The sequence below is a fragment of the Plasmodium sp. gorilla clade G2 genome (assembly GCF_900097015.1).
Source record: "Plasmodium sp. gorilla clade G2 genome assembly, chromosome: 7".
Taxonomy (NCBI): Eukaryota; Apicomplexa; class Aconoidasida; order Haemosporida; family Plasmodiidae; genus Plasmodium; species Plasmodium adleri (nom. inval.).
In genome coordinates this window covers 682490-704743 of record NC_041699.1, presented here as the reverse complement: position 1 = coordinate 704743, position 22254 = coordinate 682490, and the positions used below count along the sequence as shown (strand labels likewise).

At 18.4% G+C, this 22254-nt stretch overlaps 2 protein-coding genes across 2 annotated transcripts, besides 1 other annotated feature; both read left to right on the top strand.

Annotated features, from left to right (window-relative positions):
• Nucleotides 1-205: 205 nt before the first annotated feature.
• On the top strand, nt 206-19086 carry PADL01_0716000 (dynein heavy chain, putative; the record flags this gene model as incomplete). The annotated part of the gene is made up of 11 exons (XM_028681194.1): nt 206-280; nt 503-605; nt 764-1893; nt 1973-2778; nt 2943-3492; nt 3587-3871; nt 4016-4159; nt 4356-4672; nt 4859-18326; nt 18531-18858; nt 18971-19086. 11 exons carry the CDS (start codon nt 206-208, stop codon nt 19084-19086), a joined length of 17322 nt encoding a protein of 5773 aa, XP_028537596.1.
• Nucleotides 18330-18549: a repeat region.
• An 886-nt stretch (nt 19087-19972) lies between the features above and the next one.
• On the top strand, nt 19973-22137 carry PADL01_0715900 (thioredoxin-like protein; the record flags this gene model as incomplete). Its single annotated transcript, XM_028681193.1, has 8 exons — nt 19973-20665; nt 20762-20881; nt 20968-21065; nt 21176-21236; nt 21338-21432; nt 21521-21587; nt 21716-21862; nt 22093-22137. 8 exons carry the CDS (start codon nt 19973-19975, stop codon nt 22135-22137), a joined length of 1326 nt encoding a protein of 441 aa, XP_028537595.1.
• Nucleotides 22138-22254: the final 117 nt, after the last annotated feature.

The following is a 22254-nucleotide window of genomic DNA, read 5'->3' as shown; positions in this document are numbered from 1 at the left end:
AAAATTATATAATATAATAATTTTATATTATTATAGACCCATTAAATACTACATATGTATAAACACCTCATATGTAATTACATATATATATATATATATATTTTAATATATATAATAATGGAGTAATATAAATATTTTCATATTAGAACATACCACGTGAATAAGAATATTTCGCTTTTGTATATTTTTCTTATTTTCTGAAAAAATGGCTACTAAAAATACAGAAATAAAACAAAATGTTTTTTTATCAAATATTTTTTGCCATTCTGAAGATTTAAAAGTAATAATAAAAATATTAAAACAATTAAAACAATTTATATAAAGATAAAAAAAAAAAATATATATATATATTTAAAATGGAATACGAATAAAATGATTATTTTATATAACTTTTACCTTTAAATCATAATATAACATGACACATATATAAATATATGCATATATATATATATATATATAAATATATACATATATATGTAACATTTCATATTCGTAATTATAGAATTTAATAAGGATAGATTCAAAGAAAAGAACTCATGAGAAAACTAAGGGGAAAAATTATTTATCGGCAATCAATTTTTCCTATGATAAAAATGAAAACGATGGTACGAAATAAATAAATAAATATATATATATATATATATATATATATATATATATATATATATATATATATGTATATATATTTATTTATAAATATTTTATTTTTTTTTTTATGTGTGTAGTATGTTTATAATTGTGTTTATTATTTTCCTTATTTTAGACCCTTTCAAGGTTGAAGAAATATACGACAGAGATTTTTCGTCAAAAGAAAAAACATGCAAACTATTTGTCCCGTTTAAAAAGAGGAAAGAAAAAGAGCCTCGATTTATTACCATTGAAAAATTAAAAAAGGAATATAAAAGTATTAATATTTATGATTTGTTAAATGAGAAAAAGAAATTATTAGATATAGAGGAAATAAAATTTACTTGGGAAGACATATTAAATTATGATGATTCATCCTTTGATATATTTACAATTGAAGAGATAGTTGAAGAATTAAAAGAAGAAGATCATATAAATGAAATGTATAGAAAAAAAAAAAAACCTCATATAGAAGAAAAAGAAGAAAAATATATAGAACATATGATAAATGATGAGAAAAGAAAAAAAAATAAAATGAATGAAGATTTTATTATTCCTTTTAAAGCTAAAGGAGTATTATATACAAAAATAGAAATATTTGAAAGTATATTTGAAGATATATATATTTATGATTATAATGAGAATTCAAAACTATTTAAAGCAAAAAAAAAAACAAGTAAAGAATTTTTTTATATTAATAGAATTCAATTTTTTTTTACAACTGAAAATCCTATATTATATATTGAAAAATTATTTAATGCTATAAAAAATAAATCCAGTAGTTTAAAAAGGAGAAAAAAATTTAAAGAAATTGATAATAATAATAATTATAAAAATATTAATTGTATTCTTGATGATGTTAATAATATTGTACAAAATAATTTATGTCTTCAAAAATGTAAAGATATAGAAAATATGAAAATTAATTTAAATTATTTTTGTAATATATGGTTAGGAAGAACTTTTATAAATTGTGCATTACGTAAAAAACAATATTTTAATAATAATAATAGTAATAATAATAATAATAATTTTATATCATTATATGATAAAAAAAAATATATTAAATATTATAATTACGATTTTGAAAATAAAAAAAATATTATTAAACAATGTGTACTACTTGAAAATACAAAAGTTATGAAAACATTCTTAGGAATAGTAAATAAATGTACTATCATACAAATTTTTATATTCGACACATCAATAACAAATTCGTTTGAATTAAATGAGTTTTTTCAGATACAAAATGTGGCAGTACTGAAGGTAAAAAATAAAACATATCTATAAATAAATAAATAAATATATATATATATATATGTATATATATTTTTTTTTTTTTAAGTCTTTTGAGAGTGTTAATAATATATGGATGAATGACATGAAATTTAGTATCGAAGAGAACTTAAAGGATTGCACAAAAGGAAACTATAACCTGAAGGATATATCCATTGAAACATTCAAATATACTAAGATAAGAATATTTTTTAATATTTTAAAATTAATTATTGAAAAGAAAATAAATGAAATTTTGATATATAACATCGATATATTTGTAGATATCTTTTGTAATAATATGAATAATTATAAAAAGAATAAAAAGTATACTCCTGTATTTATTATAAATATTACAAAAAAGTTTGATTCTTCAAAATTTATACTAGATAATAATCCTTTATTATTTTATGAGAAAATAGAAGATTTATTTTTTTCTACACTTATAAAATATCAACAAATAGAAAAAATAGAAAAGCTAGTTATACCACAAATTTTTAAAAATGATAAATTTATTTTTTATAAATCTATGAAAGAAAATGATTACTTTATATCTCAAAAATTAAATGAAATCAAAAATATTTTTGAAGAATGTAAATCTTTAGTTGATTCATATTTATCAAAAATAAATAAACATGCTGATATCTTAAATTTTAATGTAAATGATGCTATAAGAAATATAGATATTAATACAAGTGTAGATCATATACAAAATATTATATATAAAAATGTAGACAAAATACAAAATATTAATAATACTATTGAAGATAATATTCATTTGGGGGTATTCCTTGTCAAATCTAAGGATATGAAACTTTTTATTATCAATGAAATTAATAATTATATAAAGGCCCTCACAAATATAATTGTCCAGAGGTATAATTATCAAACAAAGGGATATTATATATATGAGCATATATATAGATATATTTATATATTTATATATTCATATATTCATACATTCATACATTCATATATTCATATAATAACTTTTACATACAAATCTACATATGATATCATTTTAAATATACTCCTTAAAGGTACAAAGAAAAATATACATCCAACCTTATGTTTTATAATTCCGTTATTATAAGACTGAAAAAAAAAACTACCAAAATACAAGAAATCTATGAAAAAGAAGAATATATAAAAGACATGAAAAAAAGCCTTGATTTTGTTTCTCAAGATATTAAAGAAATCAATATATTATTTAATTGCTTAAATAAATTAAATTATAAATTTTCTAGTGATGATTATCTTTCATATTGGAAAATTATAAACAGACCAAGTAAAATTGAAAAAATTGTAAAAGAAGTTAATGAAAATATAAAAAAACAAAAAAATGTTCTATTAGAAGAATTAATTAATGATGAATCCAAATTCCAAAGTAGTATTGTTGATATGAAAGAAAATGTACAATCTATTAAAAGTTTTAATGATGAAAATAATTATTTAAGTATTAATAAATTTATATTAACTGTTCAAAATCAATTAGCTGTTTTAATAAAAGAGTCCAAGGAAATTAATTATCGTGAGAAGCTTTTTAATATTGAAATATCTGATTTTTCTATACTCTTAAAAATACAAAATGTAATAAAAAATAAAAATAAAATATATACATATATATAATATATATATAATATATATGTATTAATTTATTTATATGTATTATTACCCTTTTAAGGAACTCAATTTATATTACACATTCTGGCTCATTTACAAAAGCATAAAGTCCATGGATGAACGATTCGAAAAAAAAATAAATTCATTAAATCATAAAAAAATAGAAGATGATTTCAATTTGATTTTAAAAAATATGAATAAAATTAATAAACATGCTAATGAATATTATAAAAATAAAAATAGTCTAATTAAAAAAATGAACGAGAAATTGCAATTTTTCAATTCATATGTGTCCCTATTAATATCTTTGAGAAAACCTAGCATTAAGGATAGGCATAAAAATCAGGTAAAACAAACATTTAATAACAAATAAAAAAAAATGATGCAATATATATATATATATATATATATATATATATATGTATATATATTTATTTATTTATTTATTAAACCATTAATATTTTATAAATATGATTTTATTTCTATATAGATAGCTCAAATCATTGACGAGAAAAAAAACATCGACTTCAATAATATAACCTTTAACGAGTTATTAAAATTAAACATTAATAATAAAATTACAAGTATTATTAATATTTGTGAGAAGGCAAATAAGGAAAATGCAATCGAAAAGGTAATAATAAATAAATGAAATATTAAGATAATACAATATAATATAATACAATATTATATTATATAATATTATATTATATTTTAAGGTATAAGACCTAGAATAACACTGTAATTATAATTTTCAAAAATAAAGTACCTTTCAATCATGTGGACACATACACACACACAAAATGTATTCACCTTTTTTATGTTTATAGTTTTTATATAAAATAAAAAATAACTTTAGTAAAATAATATTTCAAATGAAACATGAAGAAAACAATAAAATATTTATAATTTCTAATTTAAACGAAATATTAACAAAAATAGAAGAAAATCTTGTGTTAAATCAGAATCTACTAATAATAAATATATATGAAATATATCATATAGACATAATTAATAATCAAAACATGATGATAAATGCTAATAGTATTATAAATACTTTAAAGAAAAGTCAGAATTTGTTTTTGTATTTGAGTAGGATATTCATTTTGACGGATATATCCAAGCAGTTGATCAATGAATCGAAAAAGTAAAAGGAAAAATATAAACATAAATAAATAAATAAATAAATATATATATATATATATATATATATATTTATATATTTATGATTATTTACACAGTTTTTTAGCTAGCTCCTTACCATCAACATATATACACATATATATATTTTTTTTCTCTTTATTTTATTATCCTATTCGGATATATATTGTAGATACAAATTAATCCACAGCAACTTTTTGAATATTTACAAAGTTATAGAAGAAGATAAGAAACTTGAAAAGTTTTGCATAAGGAAAGATACAAAAGAGAAATTAGGAGAATTGTATAATAGTTTGAATTTTTTATTAAAAAGTATAAATGAATATTTAGATTTAAAAAGAGAAATATTTAATCGTTTTTATTTTTTAAGTACTGATGATTTAATAAATTTAATATCTTCTAATATAAATGATCAAATTAATACTTATCTTTTTAAAATTTTTAATAGTATATATAAGCTTGTCATAATAAATGGATATATAGTATCTTTTAAATCTCAAAGAGGAGAAGAATTATTATTATGTAATGAAATAAAAATTGAAAAAAAAGAAATAACAGAAATATTATTACAAGTAGAAAAAGAAATGTTCTTTAGTGTAAAAAAACAGATATATGAAAATTTAATTGAATATAAAAATTTGATAGATATAAAAGAAGATGATTTTTTAAAAAATAATGAATTCCGAAATTCATCTCATAGAAAATCATATAACCATAAAAATTTATCTTCTGATAAATATAAAACAAAAAATAATGATCATTATAATGATCATTATAATGATAATTCATCAGAATATTTTTCATATTCATCAAATATGTCACTTACATCTAATATGTCTAACTCTTCAGATTCATCTTATGTTACTTCACCTTTATCTAATGAAAAAAAAAATAAATTTTATGATAATTACAACAAGTCATATAATCAAACAAAAGACATCAAAAATAATAATAATAATAATAATAATTACAATAATTACAATAATAATAATGATCATCATCATAATAATAATAAATATAATGTCGAAAAAAGTAATCCAAGTGAAAGATATTCTACACAAAATAATATGCGCATGAAAAATTATAAAGAAAATGATTCATCACTTCATAATAATATATCATATGAAGCAATAAATAAAAAGATTATATTTTGTTTAAATAAAAATAGTCAATTTGTTCTTATAATAAAAAATTTATTTTGGTCTAATTTAGTTGAATTATTTTTGAAATATAATAATTTGAATAAATATAAAAAAATATTAAATGAAGAATTATATGAATATATAAATATAATAAATAAAGTAGATAAAAAGAAAAGTGTCTTATTGCATACACTTATCATTTCTCTAGTTCATAATAGAGATATAGTACAAGAATTAATTAAAAAAAAAGTTAATGATTGTAATAATTTTAATTGGTTAATACAATTAAAATATTTTTATTATAATAAAAATTTATATGTAAAATATTTAAATGAATCACATATATATGGATATGAATATATTCATAATGATAATCAAATTATATTAACCAATTTAATAAATAAATATTTTATATCTATATTACATTCTTATAGTTCTAAATTAGGTGTCTGCTCAGTTGGATTAGCAGGCACAGGAAAAACAGAAACTACTAAATATTTCTCAAAATTTGTAGGTAAGTTTTATTTTGTATATAATTGTAGTAGTAATATAAATTTTGATTTCTTGAAAAATCTATTCTTTGGAATAGCAACAAATGGAATTTTTTTTTGCTTTGATGAATTTAATAGAATATCTATAGAAGCTCTCAGTGTTCTAGCTCAACAATTATGTAATCTATTTAATGCAAAATCAAAAAAATTTGTTATCAATAATATGAAAAAAAAAAATTATAATAAAACAAATACAAGACAAAATAAAACAGAACAAAATAAACTTACAGGTCCTGATCATTTGAATGTCCTTTCTATGGATCCTAAAAAGGAGGTTTCAAAAGGGGAGGAATTACATGAAATAAATAGCATAAATAAAATAAGCTCCTCAGATAATATAAATAATTTCAACAATAATACAAATGGATATATTAAGAATGACAATGATGATGAGAAAGAATTATATAAACCAAATAATATAAATAATAATTACAATAGATTACACCTTAATGAAAAAAAAAGTGCCATTTGTAAAAAAAAAAAAAAAATGTTATTTTTTGAAGGGAAATATATAAACATTAATGAAGAATTTAATATATTCATTATTATTAATCCTTTTTATAAAGGTAGAAGTGAATTACCAAATAATATAAAATCATTATTTAGATCTTTTCATTTTATAAAGCCTGATTTTTTTACAATCGTTCAAGTTATGTTATATTCTAATGGATATAAGTATAGTAAAATATTGTCTAAAAAAATACTTTTATTATTTGATCTATGTGAGCATAATCTTTCTAACCAGAAACATTACAAGTATGATTTGAGAACTGTTAAGAAGATAACATATGTTATGGGAAAAATTAAGGAGGATAAGGCAGAAGGTGGTAATAATAGTGAAGGCGATTCTATAAATGGGGATTCTATAAATGGAGATCCTACAAATGACGATCCTACAAATGACGATGCTACAAATGGAGGTGCTACAAATGGAGGTACTACAAATATAGATGCTACAAATGGTGGTACTATAAATAACGATGATGATAATAACCATCTCAAGTGCAGCATTTATCATGAATACAAATTTTTATTTATTGCCATCATAGAATGCATCATGCCTTCCATAGTAAAAAATGATATTTACCTGTTCCTACAAATTTTGAAAAATATCTTTTATGAATTATATACATATAACCAATCATTAAATAGTTCAAGAAAAGAAGAAAAAGATGTTAACTTAAAAAATATTTTATCAAATAATCGGAATAATGATAACAGTATTTTGACTTATTTAAAAAGTTTTTATTCAAATATAAATGATGAGAAAAAAAAAAACATATCGAAGAAAAGAATACAGGAAGAAGAAATTCAAAATTTACAAATAAAATACAATGAATATAACAATAAAGACAATAATAAAAAAAATGATGACAATTATTTTGATAGAAACAAAATAACAAATAAGGATATTACTAATTTAAATAGTTCAAATAATTTGAAAAAAAAAAAAAATCATATATGCAATATAGATGATGTGTCAAATTATGAAATATTAAATAATGAAGTTTCAACAAATAAAGAAACATTATTATATAAAAACAAAGAGCTTGATTATATTACAAATAAGGATAATATTGAAAATAATAAGATAGATATATTAAATGATAATAAAAATATAAAAATAAATATAAAAAAAAGGAAATTTTTACATAAAAAAGAAATAATAGAAGATTATTTAAAAGGTATGTTAAAAAAAAAAATGTTAGAATTAAATTATGTGTGTACAGATAGATATATTACTAAATTAATTCAATTATATAATATGATAAATTTTCATACTGGCATATTATTTTTATCTTATCCTTTATCAAAAACAACATCATATAAAATATTAAGTAGAACTATTAATACAATTAATGATAGAGATATTATAAAAACAAAAATTAATGATTATATAATTAATGCTAATGTTGTAAAAGAAAAAGATCTTTTAGGTTTTTATGAAGAAGTTTCAAATAAATGGGTACATGGGATATTAACTAAAAAGATTTTAGATATTAATACATTTTATAATGATACAGATAATTATTTAAATATAATATATTTTGATTGTTATTTACATTCATTATGGATAGAAAATTTAAATTCTGTTTTAGATGAATCAAAAATTTTATGTTTATCAAAATGCGATATTATTCCTATATATAATCATACCCATTTTATTATGGAAACATATAATTTAAAAAATATAACTATGGCTACTATAAGTAGATGTGGTTTAATAATTTTAAATACATATGATTTAAATATTGCATCTTATATATGTTCATATATTAATAAATTATCAAATAATTTTGATATTATTCATAAACATATTTTATTAAATTTATTTCTTGTATTTTTTTATAAAAGTGTATTATTTATATGTATTAATCATTTATTTGTATATTCATTTAATGAATATTATTATTGTATTTCTTTTATTAAATGTTTAGATAGTCTCTTATCATATTGCACATTCGAAATTACAGATGCAAATATTAAAACAGAGCAATTCCAAAAATTTATCACTTGTATATTTATCTATTCTTTAATATGGACAGTCGGTTCAAATACTTATAAAAGGGGAAGGAAAATATTTAATGACTTTCTATGTTCTAATATTTTAAAATATAATTTAAAGATAACATTTCAAACATTAGAAGGACAAATAATTGATATAAGACAGATAAATGAAAATGAAAAGAAAAAGAAAGAAAACGAAGCTATAGATGATTCTTTTTTCTCATCAGATGGAAAAGAAATCAATGAGCAGGAGAATAAAATGGACATCAAAAAGGTGAGTCGTGACTTGCAAAATGTTAATGATATAAAAAGTGTAGACATGATAAAAGGTGTAGACATGATAAAAGGTGTAGACATGATAAAAGGTGTAGACATGATAAAAGGTGTAGACATGATAAAAGGTGTAGACATGATAAAAAGTGTAGACATGATAAAAAATGTAGAGGGTGTTATAAACTCACACTTAGATAAGGGTTGCACAAAAAATATTAACAATAACCATATCAAAAGAACAAATAAAATGAAGAGAGACATAATTAAGAATAACTATTATGAATATATAAATAATACAAGTAATAATAATTTCGAAACACCAAATGATAATAAAGAAAAAGATTGTAATGATAATAAAGAAAAAGATTGTAATGATAATAAAGAAAAAGATTGTAATGATAAAGATGATGTTATTAATACAATCAATAAAAGACATATTCCAGAAAAAGCTACATTGATAAAAAATAATATGTGTGAATATTTTTCAGATGAAAGTAGCTGTAATTCTGATATAGATATATATAATGAGAAGAATAAAAATATTGATAAATATTATGAGAGCTTAGATAATATATATGATTATTATATAAAAAATTGTAAAAGGTATAAAAATTTATATAAAAATTATGATATAAATATAGATGGAAATAATAATGACTTCTTTCAAAAATGTTATGGGAATTATAGTTCGGATTCAAATAGTAGTAATGATCAGAGATATTTAAAAAGAAAGGGTAAGAAAAAACAAACATATAGAAAAAATAAAATTGAATCTTATATAAAAGATGACATAAAAAAAAAAAATATAAATAATAATAATAATAATAATAATAAAAGTGATGATATAATTAATAAGGATAATATTAATAATTACCATAATTATGATGATTATATAAAAAAATATAGTTATGAAGAAAACGTAGATGATATTCTGCATAATGTTAATTATTACAATGATATTTATAATTTAACTCAATCATCAGAAGAAAAAAAAAAAGACCATATGGATTATGAAATATCAAAAAAATCAAATACTTTGCTATATATGAATAATAATGAAGAGAAAAAGGGGAATACACATATGACAACTGAAGTGGAAAAAGAAGGAAATAATATGGAGACAAATAAAGATAAATATAAAAATAATGATTATAATGATAATGACGATTTTAATAGCCATTATGATAATCAATATGATATTAATTATGATAATAAATATGATAATAATTATGATAATAAATATGATATTAATTATGATAATCAATATGATAATAATTATGATGATGACATTGTGAAGGGTGAAAAAAAAACCTTTGAAAAGACTAAACTAGATATTAATTTATTTAATTATTATTTTAATTATCAGAAAAATTTGTTGAGCCATTTAAATTATGATGAAAATAAATTTACATGCATGGATGATTATATGAATAATACAGATATTATGATTAAACAAAAGAAACATATATCTATATTACACAATATTGATATATTTATAAAAAATAAAAAGAATATTATCATAGGAGGATGTAGTAGTATAGGTAAAACATTAAGTGTTAATTATTTTTTAAAAAAAGTAATTGGTAAAGATAAATTTTTTCCAGTTGAATTTTTTTTTTCTAATAGTACTAAGAGTAAGCATGTTAGAAATCATATAGAATCAAAATTAATAAAAAGAAGAAATAATTATTATGGAACTCCAAATAATCGTATATGTATTTTTTATATAGATGATATAAATATTGAAACAAATATTGGAGGTGTTAAAAATAGTCATTCATTATCATGTCATGAATTTTTAAGAATGTTATTTAATTATAAATATTTTATTGATGAAAATTTAAATTATAAATATATAGAAGATATAACATGTATAGGAACAATGAATAATGCATATAGTAGTAGTAATAATAATAGTCGTCTTTATAATAATTTTAATATTATATATTATAATAACTATAATTATAAAGAAATATATAATATATTCTTTAATTATTTAAATTGTCTATTTAATGTATATGATATAAATATTAAAAGTTTAATACCTAATCTAGTTCATATGCAAATAGATATTTATAAATCAATAAAATATATGAAATATAGCAATAAAATTAATAATAATAGTAATAATAATAGTAATAGAAATAGTAATAATAATAATAATATTGATAATTCTTGTCATAGTTATAATTATATACAACATTCTGAATATACAAACAAAGAAGTTGATGAACTGTTTTTACATTTTTGGGATATTAATAATATGAAAAATATATTCAAATATATTTCATACCTATCTAAAAATATAAATATTAGAAAAGAACAAATGCTTTTATATTTTTTATATGAAAATAAATCTTTCTATGTTGAAAGTTTTCTTTCAAAAAAAAAAAAAAAAAAATGTAAAGAAATTATTAAAAATCATTTTAAAAAATATTTCAATGAAGAAGATAAAAATAATAATTTTTTAAATACATATGATAATTTATTATTTTGTAATTTTTTAAATTTATATCAAAAAATATATGAACAAGTATATGATATAAATGATTTATATAATTGTATACATACATATATATCTGAATATAGTAATAATGAAAAACTTAATTTAATTATATTTGATAATATTCTAATATATATATGTAAAATAACAAAAACATTTATGATAGACAATTCTCATATTATATCTATAGGAATTAATGATAGTATAAAAAAAAATGTAATTAAAATATGCTCATATATTATTAATAAAATATTAATAATATCAGAACTAAACAAAAATAGTAAAAAAAAAAATTTCAAAGAAGAAATTAAAAGATGTCTATTTGATTGTGCTATATATGAAAAAAAATGTATATATTATTTAAATGATAAAAATTTTAATAATCTATCTTATATATTAGAAAATCTAAATAATATATATAATTATCATGATAGCTATTTATTATATACACAAGAAAATTTCAAACATATATTCAATGAATGTAAAAATAAATGTGATCAACATCAACTTATAAGAAATATAACCAATATTTATAATATATATAAAAATACAATCAAACAAAATTTCCATGTTAATTTAAGTATTTCTTTAAACACATCTAATCAAATTCATAAATATCCATATATATTAAAAAATTCTTATATCATATATTTTGAAGAAAATAATAATGAGGGATTGCATATTATTACTCAAAACTTTTTTATTAATCATTCACAGGAAGGAAAAATTAAAATGTTTAATATACCTTCTAAGCAAAATAATCAAAATGGAATCAAGCAAAATATAAATGAAAATATAAATGAAAATATAAATGAAAATATAAATGAAAATATAAATGAAAATATAAATGAAAATATAAATATAAATCCAAATGGTGATATAAATAACAATATTTCAGATAAAGAAATAAATACAAATGATAATAACATTATTGACAAAGAGAAAAATGTTATATTAGGAGATAATCATTTATATGATAATAAAATTATAAAAATAAAAAATCAAATAAATCCTACACATACTTATAATATTCATAATAACAAACAAAATGATGGGCAACTTCTTACTTGTAAAATAAGTACACCCCAAAATAATGAACAGCATATAAAAGACAAAGAGGATAAGATTAATTTGAATGAAGAAAATACAAATGATATGATAAATATAAAAGGTTATAATATAAACACCCTCAACAATAACAACAACAATAATAATAATAATAATAATAATAATAATAATAATAGTAATAGTAATAATAATGTGAAGGATCATTGTGATATTTTTAAAACATATAATACACGTCCAACAAATTTGTGCAATCAGCAAATTAAAAACGAAGAACTTCTACAAGTTGATATAGAAATGATAAAACAAGAAGAAGATATGAAGTGTCTAGAAAAGATTATTGATAATAAAATATTTATTAGGATACATAAAGAAATAATAATGTTATCTAAAAAATATTTAAATGAAAAAGGAATCAATGTATGTATTAATTCAAATAAATATTTACATTTTCTTGAACATTTCGATTATTTATTTTTCATTAAGAAAAAAGAATATGATAAACATATTGATTTATATAGTAAAGCATTATATAAATTACATAAGTGTGAAGAAGATATAAAAATTATGAAAAATAATTTATTAAATATTCAACCTATTTTAAATAGTACTAATATTGAAATGAAGAAAAAAGTTAATGAAATTGAAAGAGATACAAAAGATGCATATATAAAACAATCTGAAATAAAAAAAAAAGAAAATGATGTTAAAAATAAAATAAAAAATATAACTAATTTAAAAAATATTGTAAATGAAGAAATTAGTAAAAGTTTTGCTTTATTAAATGATTCTTTAAATAATTTAAATAAACTAAAAGTAGAACATCTAAGAGAATTAAAAGCCTTTGTAAACCCACCATCTATTGTTGTTATGGTCATACAATGTATTTTAACTTTTCTAAAAGAAGATGAAAAATATTTAGAATCTAAAATTATTAGACCTAAAAGTGTTAATTATTGGATTTTAGCACAAAAAACAATTTTTAGAGATTCTAAAGTTTTTCTAGATAATTTAAAACATTATGATAAAAATTTAATTGAAGAAGATATGATTATAAAAATATCTCCATTAATCAAAAATAAAAACTTCAATCCTAAATTTGTTAGAAAAGCTTCTAAAGCATGTGAAACCATGTGTCAATGGATTCTAGCTATTTATCATTATTTTATTATTAATAAAGAATTAGAACCTAAAAAAGAAGAAGTTCTTTTACTAGAAAAAGAAATCGATAAAGAATTAAAATCTCTAGATATATGTAGAAATGAATTATTTGTTGTTAATAATAATTTAAATAAAATGGAAAATGAAAAAGAAGAAATTAATATAAAACATAATGAATTAGTTACACAAATTGAAAATATAAAACAAAAAATTAAAAGATCAAAAGTTATATTATCATCATTATTAGATCAAGAACTTAAATGGAATAATAAAAAAATATTCTATATTAAAAAAAGAGATTTATTAATAGGTGATTGTATTATATGTTCTACTCTTCTTAATTATATATCACATTTTTCATATGAATATAGAAAAATAATTAAATTAAAGATAAAAAAAATATTAAATTTATTTCATATTAAATATACTAATAATATATCCATTCCAAATTTTTTAGAATCCAAAATTAATTTAGAAAAATGGGTAGCATATGGATTAACTAATAGTACATACTATTTTGAAAATGTAATAATAATGAATAAAAGTATAAAATATAATTTATTAATTGATCCTCATTTTATTGCAACTAATTTTCTTAAAAATTTATATCACAAAAAAAGAGAAGTACAAATATTAAGAAATAATAGTTCTAACTTTATAGACAAAATAGAAAAAGCAATGCAACTAGGAAATATTATCATATATACACATTATGATGATTCAACACTTTTATTTTCATCTCTTTTTCATTATAAAATTAATAGAACATTATATGATTTTCAAAAAATTAAAATGAACAAAAAAGAGGACACCTGTGATGATCATCAGGAGAGGCAAACAAAACGAATGAATTTGACAAACGATTTTTTGGATAAACCTATGGATTCTCATAAGAATGAAAAGAATGAACATATAGATGGTCATAATAGTGGTGATACTAAAAAATTTGATGACACCAAAAATTGTGATGACACCAAAAATTGTGATGACACCAAAAATTGTGATGACACCAAAAATTATGATGACCCCCAAAATTGTGATGACCCCCAAAATTGTGATGATAACAATAACAATTTAAAAATAAACTGCGTTAATTTCAACAACAAGATAATTACTGTAGATCCATTGTTTGATATATATTTTATAGTATATGGTAATATTCAATTTGATGATATTACCCAGAATTATTTAAATATAATAGATTTTAATATAAATTTGAAAATATTAGAAGAATATTTTTTAGAAAACTTAATAGAAAAACTATCAAAAAGTTATAATGAAAATCGATCTAATTTGATTCATCATATTCATAATTTAAATAATCAAATAATAATAAAAGAGAAAGAGATATTACATATTTTAAGTTATAAAGAAGATATATTATGTGATGATGATATTGTTATAACTTTTGAAAATGCTAATAATCTTTTTTATGAAAATAAGAAAAAAATTAAAGAATTTAAAATAAATAAAAAAGAAATAAATAAAATGAGAGATAATTATATGAGTATGGCTAAACATATTGCTGTTATTTATATTTGTATAAATAATTTGATTACATTAAATTTTTTTTATAATTTCTCTATATTATCTTTTATTAATTTATTACATATTAGTATAGATAAATCTGATGAAAATAAATTATTAGAAAGAAGAAAAAAAGATATACTTAATATATTTACTACAAAAATACATTACGAAATTTCAAGAACATTATCTGAAAAACATCAACTTATTTTCTTTTTCTATATGGTTTGTATGATAAATATATATAAAAAAGACATTGATTATGATGATTATTATTTTCTTATATATGATGAATTTCCTCATACATATGATATTAAAAATGAAATTGTTAAAATGGAAAAAGAAAAATCAAAAGAACACGAAAAAAACAAAAATAATAATAATAATAATAAAATAAATATTCATGATGAACACAGAAATGTCAATGTTTATATAAATACATCTGATAAGTATAATAATATGCAATCAGAAAAAAAAAGTATTTCTTCTGATGAAAATTATCAATATGAAAGTGAGCAATCTGATACTACCCTTTCAGGTTCTGATGATGTATCTTTGTGTAGTCTACAATCTGAGGGTAGCGAAAAAGATTCTTCTCATCACCCCGATTCATTAAAAAAAAACAAATATGATAATATTAATGATCATATTAATGATAATATTAATGATCATATTAATGATAATATTAATGATAATATTAATGATCATATTAATGATAATATTAATGATCATATTAACGAACATATTAATGATAATATTAGTGGTCATGTTAATCCAATACATGAAAAGAAAGATATAGAATACATGGCTATACATAAGAAAAACGCAAAAGACGATTTTATTAACACGCTTGATAATAATAATATTTTTGAAAAAGAAGAACAGAATAAAAATGAATATTCAGAATTTATTTTTGATTTTGATACAAAAAAATTAACATGGATGAATAGAAAAGAATATTTAAGTATTAAAAAATTAATAAAAAAAAAAAAATTTTATGAATTTTTTAAAAAAGTTCTTAATGAATATGAATATATATTTCGAAATATAAAAACAGATCATACAATATTACAACATAAAGATATTAAAAATTTATTAACTAATTTTGAAAAATTAATTATATATAAAATATTTAGATTTGATATTTTAAAATTAAATATGAATAATTATGTAGATAAATATCTAAATATACAAACATCTAGTTACACAAAAGATTTATATAAATGTTATGAACATTCATCTAAATATAAACTTATTCTAATATTATCTAAACATCATTTAAGTACAGCTAGCGAAATCATGATTCTAAGTGAAAAAATTACAGGAAAAAATAATTTAATTATATATAATAAAAATGATGTAAATTATCTAATTGATATATTAAATGATTCTATAAAAAATGGATTATGGGTTCTCATAGAAAATGCTCATTTAAATATACATCTAATTTTAGAAATAGAAAAATATATAGAAACATGTAATATACAATATTCAAATCCTGAATTTAGAATATGGATAAGTACAAGTTCTGTTGAATATTTTCCTTATTATCTTTTAAAATTATGTATTAAGGTGACATTTGAAAATGTATATAATTTGAAATCTTGTCTTTTAAATATTTATTCAAATGTGTGTGATGATCAGGAGGATCAGATGGAAAAGAAATATGACCCCGAGGATGGTGATAATAAAAGTGGTAATTCTAATTATGATGATGATAATTCTAATGGTGATAATTCTAATGGTGGTAATTCTAATTATGATGATGATAATTCTAATGGTGATAATTCTAATTATGATAATTCTAATGATGATAATTCTAATGGTGATAATTCCAATTGTGATGATAATGAAAAAAAAAAAAATATTCAAACATCAGATTATGAAAATAATTGTAGAGAAAGCAATGAAGGAACATCATCTGAAAGTTCTCATGACAATATAAATATGGTTCTCCAAAAAAAAAAAAAAAAATTAAATGAAAATGAAAAGATCTTAATAAACAAATTAAATTTTAGTTTATGTTTTTTTCATGCATTAATTCAAGAAAGAACAAAATTTAAAAATAAAGGATTTAATAATTGTTATGATTTTACAGATATGGAATTAAGATTAGCTAATGAGAATATAATAAATTTTGTTCATAATAAAAATATAGATATAAATTTATTAATATATTTAATTGGTAAAATAATATATGGTGGTATAATAATAGATATTAATGATCAGAAATGTTTTAATATTATATTAAAAAAATATATTAATGAAAAAATAACATATTCAAATAATGAATATAAATTTAATAATTATTATTATTGTCCTCATAGTTCAAATAAAAATATTTTCTTAAGATATATTAAATCTTTACAATATGTAACTGACTTTTCTATATTTAATTTACATCCTTGTCTTAATATTTTATATATGAAAAATTATAATTTAAAAATATTAAAAAATCTACAAAGATTAGAATCAAATATAATGATAAAAGATCAACAACAAATACATATCTTTTATATTATTACTATTCTAAAAAATATTCTACCAAATTTTATAGATACTAATATTTTAAATTATTTATTTCTAAATAATATTAATTGTTCTATTATAACATTCTTAAAAATTGAAGCTGATAAATATAATTATTTATTAACAATTATATATAACGATCTAACTAATATAATCAATTTTCTTCAAAAAAAAAAAATACATTCTAAAAATATTACTCATATATATGATTCATTAATTAATTTATCTATACCTAAAAAATGGATAACACATTCTTTCTTTTCGAATTTACAAATATTTCATTATGCTACACTTATACAAGTTAAGGTTACACATATAAAGAAATACATCAAGAATTATAAAAACAAAATTTTTAATCTAGGAGCTTTCTTATCTCCAAAGGTAATGAGAAAAAAAATAAAATAATATATATATATATAATATAAATGTAATTTTTTTTTCTCTACTATAATGATACATATAATTCTTCAAAAAAATATTAAAACCTTATTTAAATTTATGTAACCAGGGTCACACCAAATATAAAATATAAACATATTTTATATATTGTTTTATGTTTTATGTTTTATGTTTTATATTTTTTAGAGTTTGCTGTTAGCCATTCGGCAAAAGTTTAGCCAAGAATTAAAAGTAGATGCTAATAAAATAAAATTAAAATATGAAATAACAAAATATTTTAATGAAGATGATATAAACGATAAAGATAATTATTATATTGGTGGTTTTTTTCTTGAAGGAGCTACATTTGATATTACTAATATGATAATAAAACAATCAACTTCTATACAATTATATTCTCCTATGCCTTACATCAAAATATATATTCTTACTAAAAATATTTCCTATCAAAAATATAGAAGGAGAAATTCTTATGTATTCAAATGTCCTATATATAAAAATATTCACAAATCGGGTATATATCAAAAATTATATATACACACATAAATATAAAAATATATATACATAATTTATATTATATATATATATATATATATATATTTTTTTTTTTTTTTATTGCTCCTTAGGATATACTTTAACTAATAATGAACCAATATTCTACTTAAAATTAAATTCAAGAGAACGAAAAGAAAAATGGATTGAGAGAAACATATCTGGAGTTTTAATGATGAAATATGAATAAACTTGATGTTTTTTTTTTTTTTTATAAACCAACATCATAAAATAATTAAATATTATAAATACATATACATATATATATATATATATATATATATATATATATATACTTATGTTCGTCTTTTTTTTTTCTCGTAAATAATATTATATATTAAGTAAATAAAAAAATAAGATTAAAATATAATAAAATATATTACCCAAGCAGGTTATACATATATATAATATATATAATATTGATACTTATTAATGTTGCTATAATTTTATATTTATAAATTTATTTTTCTTTTTTAAAAGAAAATTAAACAAAAAAATATATCGTTTATATAAGCATTTTTATCTTTATTTATTTTTATATATTAGGATGCATAAACGTAATGAGGAGGGGAAAAAAAAAAAAAAAAAAAAAAAAAAAAATCAACATATATATAAATTTATACCTGTATTGTATTATATTATATTACATATGTATAATATAATATTTATATTTTTTTTACATTTCTACATTAGATGATAATTTGCAATATTATTTTGAAGGTACACTTTTTTTTTTTTTTTTTTTTTTTTCCATAGATTCATTATTCACCAACAAACATATATATATATATATATATATTATATATGCCTCTTTATTTTTATGTAAATCTTTTATAATCGTCAAAATTGAATAAACTAAACGAATTTTTTTTTTTTTTTTTGTAAAGTAAATTTTGATATAAACTCCCAATAATTTATGTTACAACAAATATTATTATAATAATGTTTTTATAAATGTTATGAGAAAATACATATAATATATATATATATATATATATATTTATTTATTTATTTATATTATGTATAGATTTTTTTTCGTTTCTATTTTTTTATAAAAAATTATTATAAATAAAGAAATGAATAAAATAAATAAGCTAAGTAAAGGAAATAATATTATATTTTTTAACAGTAAAAGATGTTTTTATAATTTTCATGGTATCTACAGTAAGTTAGAAAAATGTGTAATGATAAAATACCCACATAAAAAACAACAACCCTTTGAAAGCAATATATTATATTATAAATATATAACTAGTAACACTAACACAAATAATAGAAATGGAAATAATAAAAGTAGAAATAAGAAAATATATTTGTGTTCTTTATTAAGTATTGGTTTAGTTGGATATATATATTTTAATTGGTATGAAAAAAAAAAAAAGGTAACAGGATTTTTAAAAGAAATGAAAGAAATATCAGATGAACTTTTTGATAACTTAGATAATATTGTATTATTTGTATTAGATAAAAATAAATTAAATGAAGAAAAAAAAAAAATTGAACATATTAAAAATGAAATACAAAAACTTAATATTAAAAATTTAAATTATCTATATACATATAATGAACATACTAAAGATTATTCATGTTTTCTATATAAAGGAAGGAGAAGAAGAAATATAACTGAAGATGAATTAATAAACGAACCTATTAAAGATATTGTTCAACCTTTTTTTATACCTGTTAGTGAAAATTATGAACAAATAAATCAAGGAAATAATACTGATCAATATCCTATATATGTAACACATGATACATTTCAAAAGGAGGTACCCACAAAAATATACAACAATATATATATATATATATATGTACATGTTCTTATATGCTCACTTAAAATTTGTATGTTTTTTTTTTTCATTTAGATTATTGAAGATTCAAAAAATAATAAAATCTTGGTCGTGTTATTTGAAGACACTTGTTTTTTGTGTTTCCTATATAAACCATTTATAAATACTTTACACAAGTTATTTAAGGAGAATAATGTAAGCAAGAAAAGGAAACACCTTTTTATTATAACATATAAATAAATATATATATATATATATATATTTTATTTTTTTTTCTATAGATTAAGTTAAAAATAAAAAAATATAACATAGAGAAAAACGACTATGCACCAAATATGATTGTTTCTAGAGGAACACCCACCTTTTTATTATATCACAAGTAATATATTTTAAAATATAAATAAGTTAATTTGTATGTAATATAAAAATATTATAAATATATATTAAATATATATATATATATATATTTTTGCATTTTTTATTTTTTAGTGGAAAAGGAAATAAGTTAGCGGAATATAAACCCAACGACATTATTAACAAAATAGATGAGGTAAATACAAAACGAGTTATTATATATATATATATATATATATGCGTATATTTTTTTTTTATTTGTTATTCATTTTAAAAATAATTCATTTTTTCATATAGATTATTGAATCTCCAAAAAATATGAAGGAGCAAATGTTGGAGAAGGTAGAACTGATACATGAGAGGATGCACCTATTTGGCTATTTAACAATGTGGTATGATATGATATTCAATAAAATAATGATTTACATGTAAAATATATATATATATATATTTATATTTATTTATTTATATTTTTTTTAGGATGACTGAATCGAAAATTATTGAAAATATGCTTATAAAAAGACACATTAAGGATTTATCACCAAAGGTATTGCTTGAAGAATAAAATAAATAAATATAACACATACATATATACATATATATAATGCACGTTTTATGAGACCAATTGATAGTCTATATATTAACATATATCTTTTTTTTTTTATATTTTCCAAGAAATCCGATGATGAAAATATTTATAATGATATATTAACATCTCTTATTGAGGAAGACACACACAGAAACGATTTAATTGAAGAGAGCTTGGATTATAGTAAAGAGAAAATCAAAGAAGCCGAAAAGGGTTGTTTTGTAGCAGCAATGGTAATATAAACAAAAAATAATACATACATATATATATATATATATATATATGTACTTTTTTTTTCTTTTTTTTTTTTTTTTTTTTTTTTTATAAACATGCATGAAATTTAATTTGTTTATTATAACACAATACTGTTTTATATTCATTATTACATACTATTATATGTATTTATTATTTTTATTTTATTATATTTCATTATACATATATATATATTTTTTTTTTGCAATAGATGATGGCTAACGAATTGATAGACGAAGAAAAAAAAAAAGTTTAGCGATATGAAATAAGTTACCTTGCCTGTTCAGAATTTTTCTTTTTAATTATACAATATATGAATAATTTCTATAAAAAAAAAAAAAATAAATAAGAAAGACAACAAGTTATGAAAATA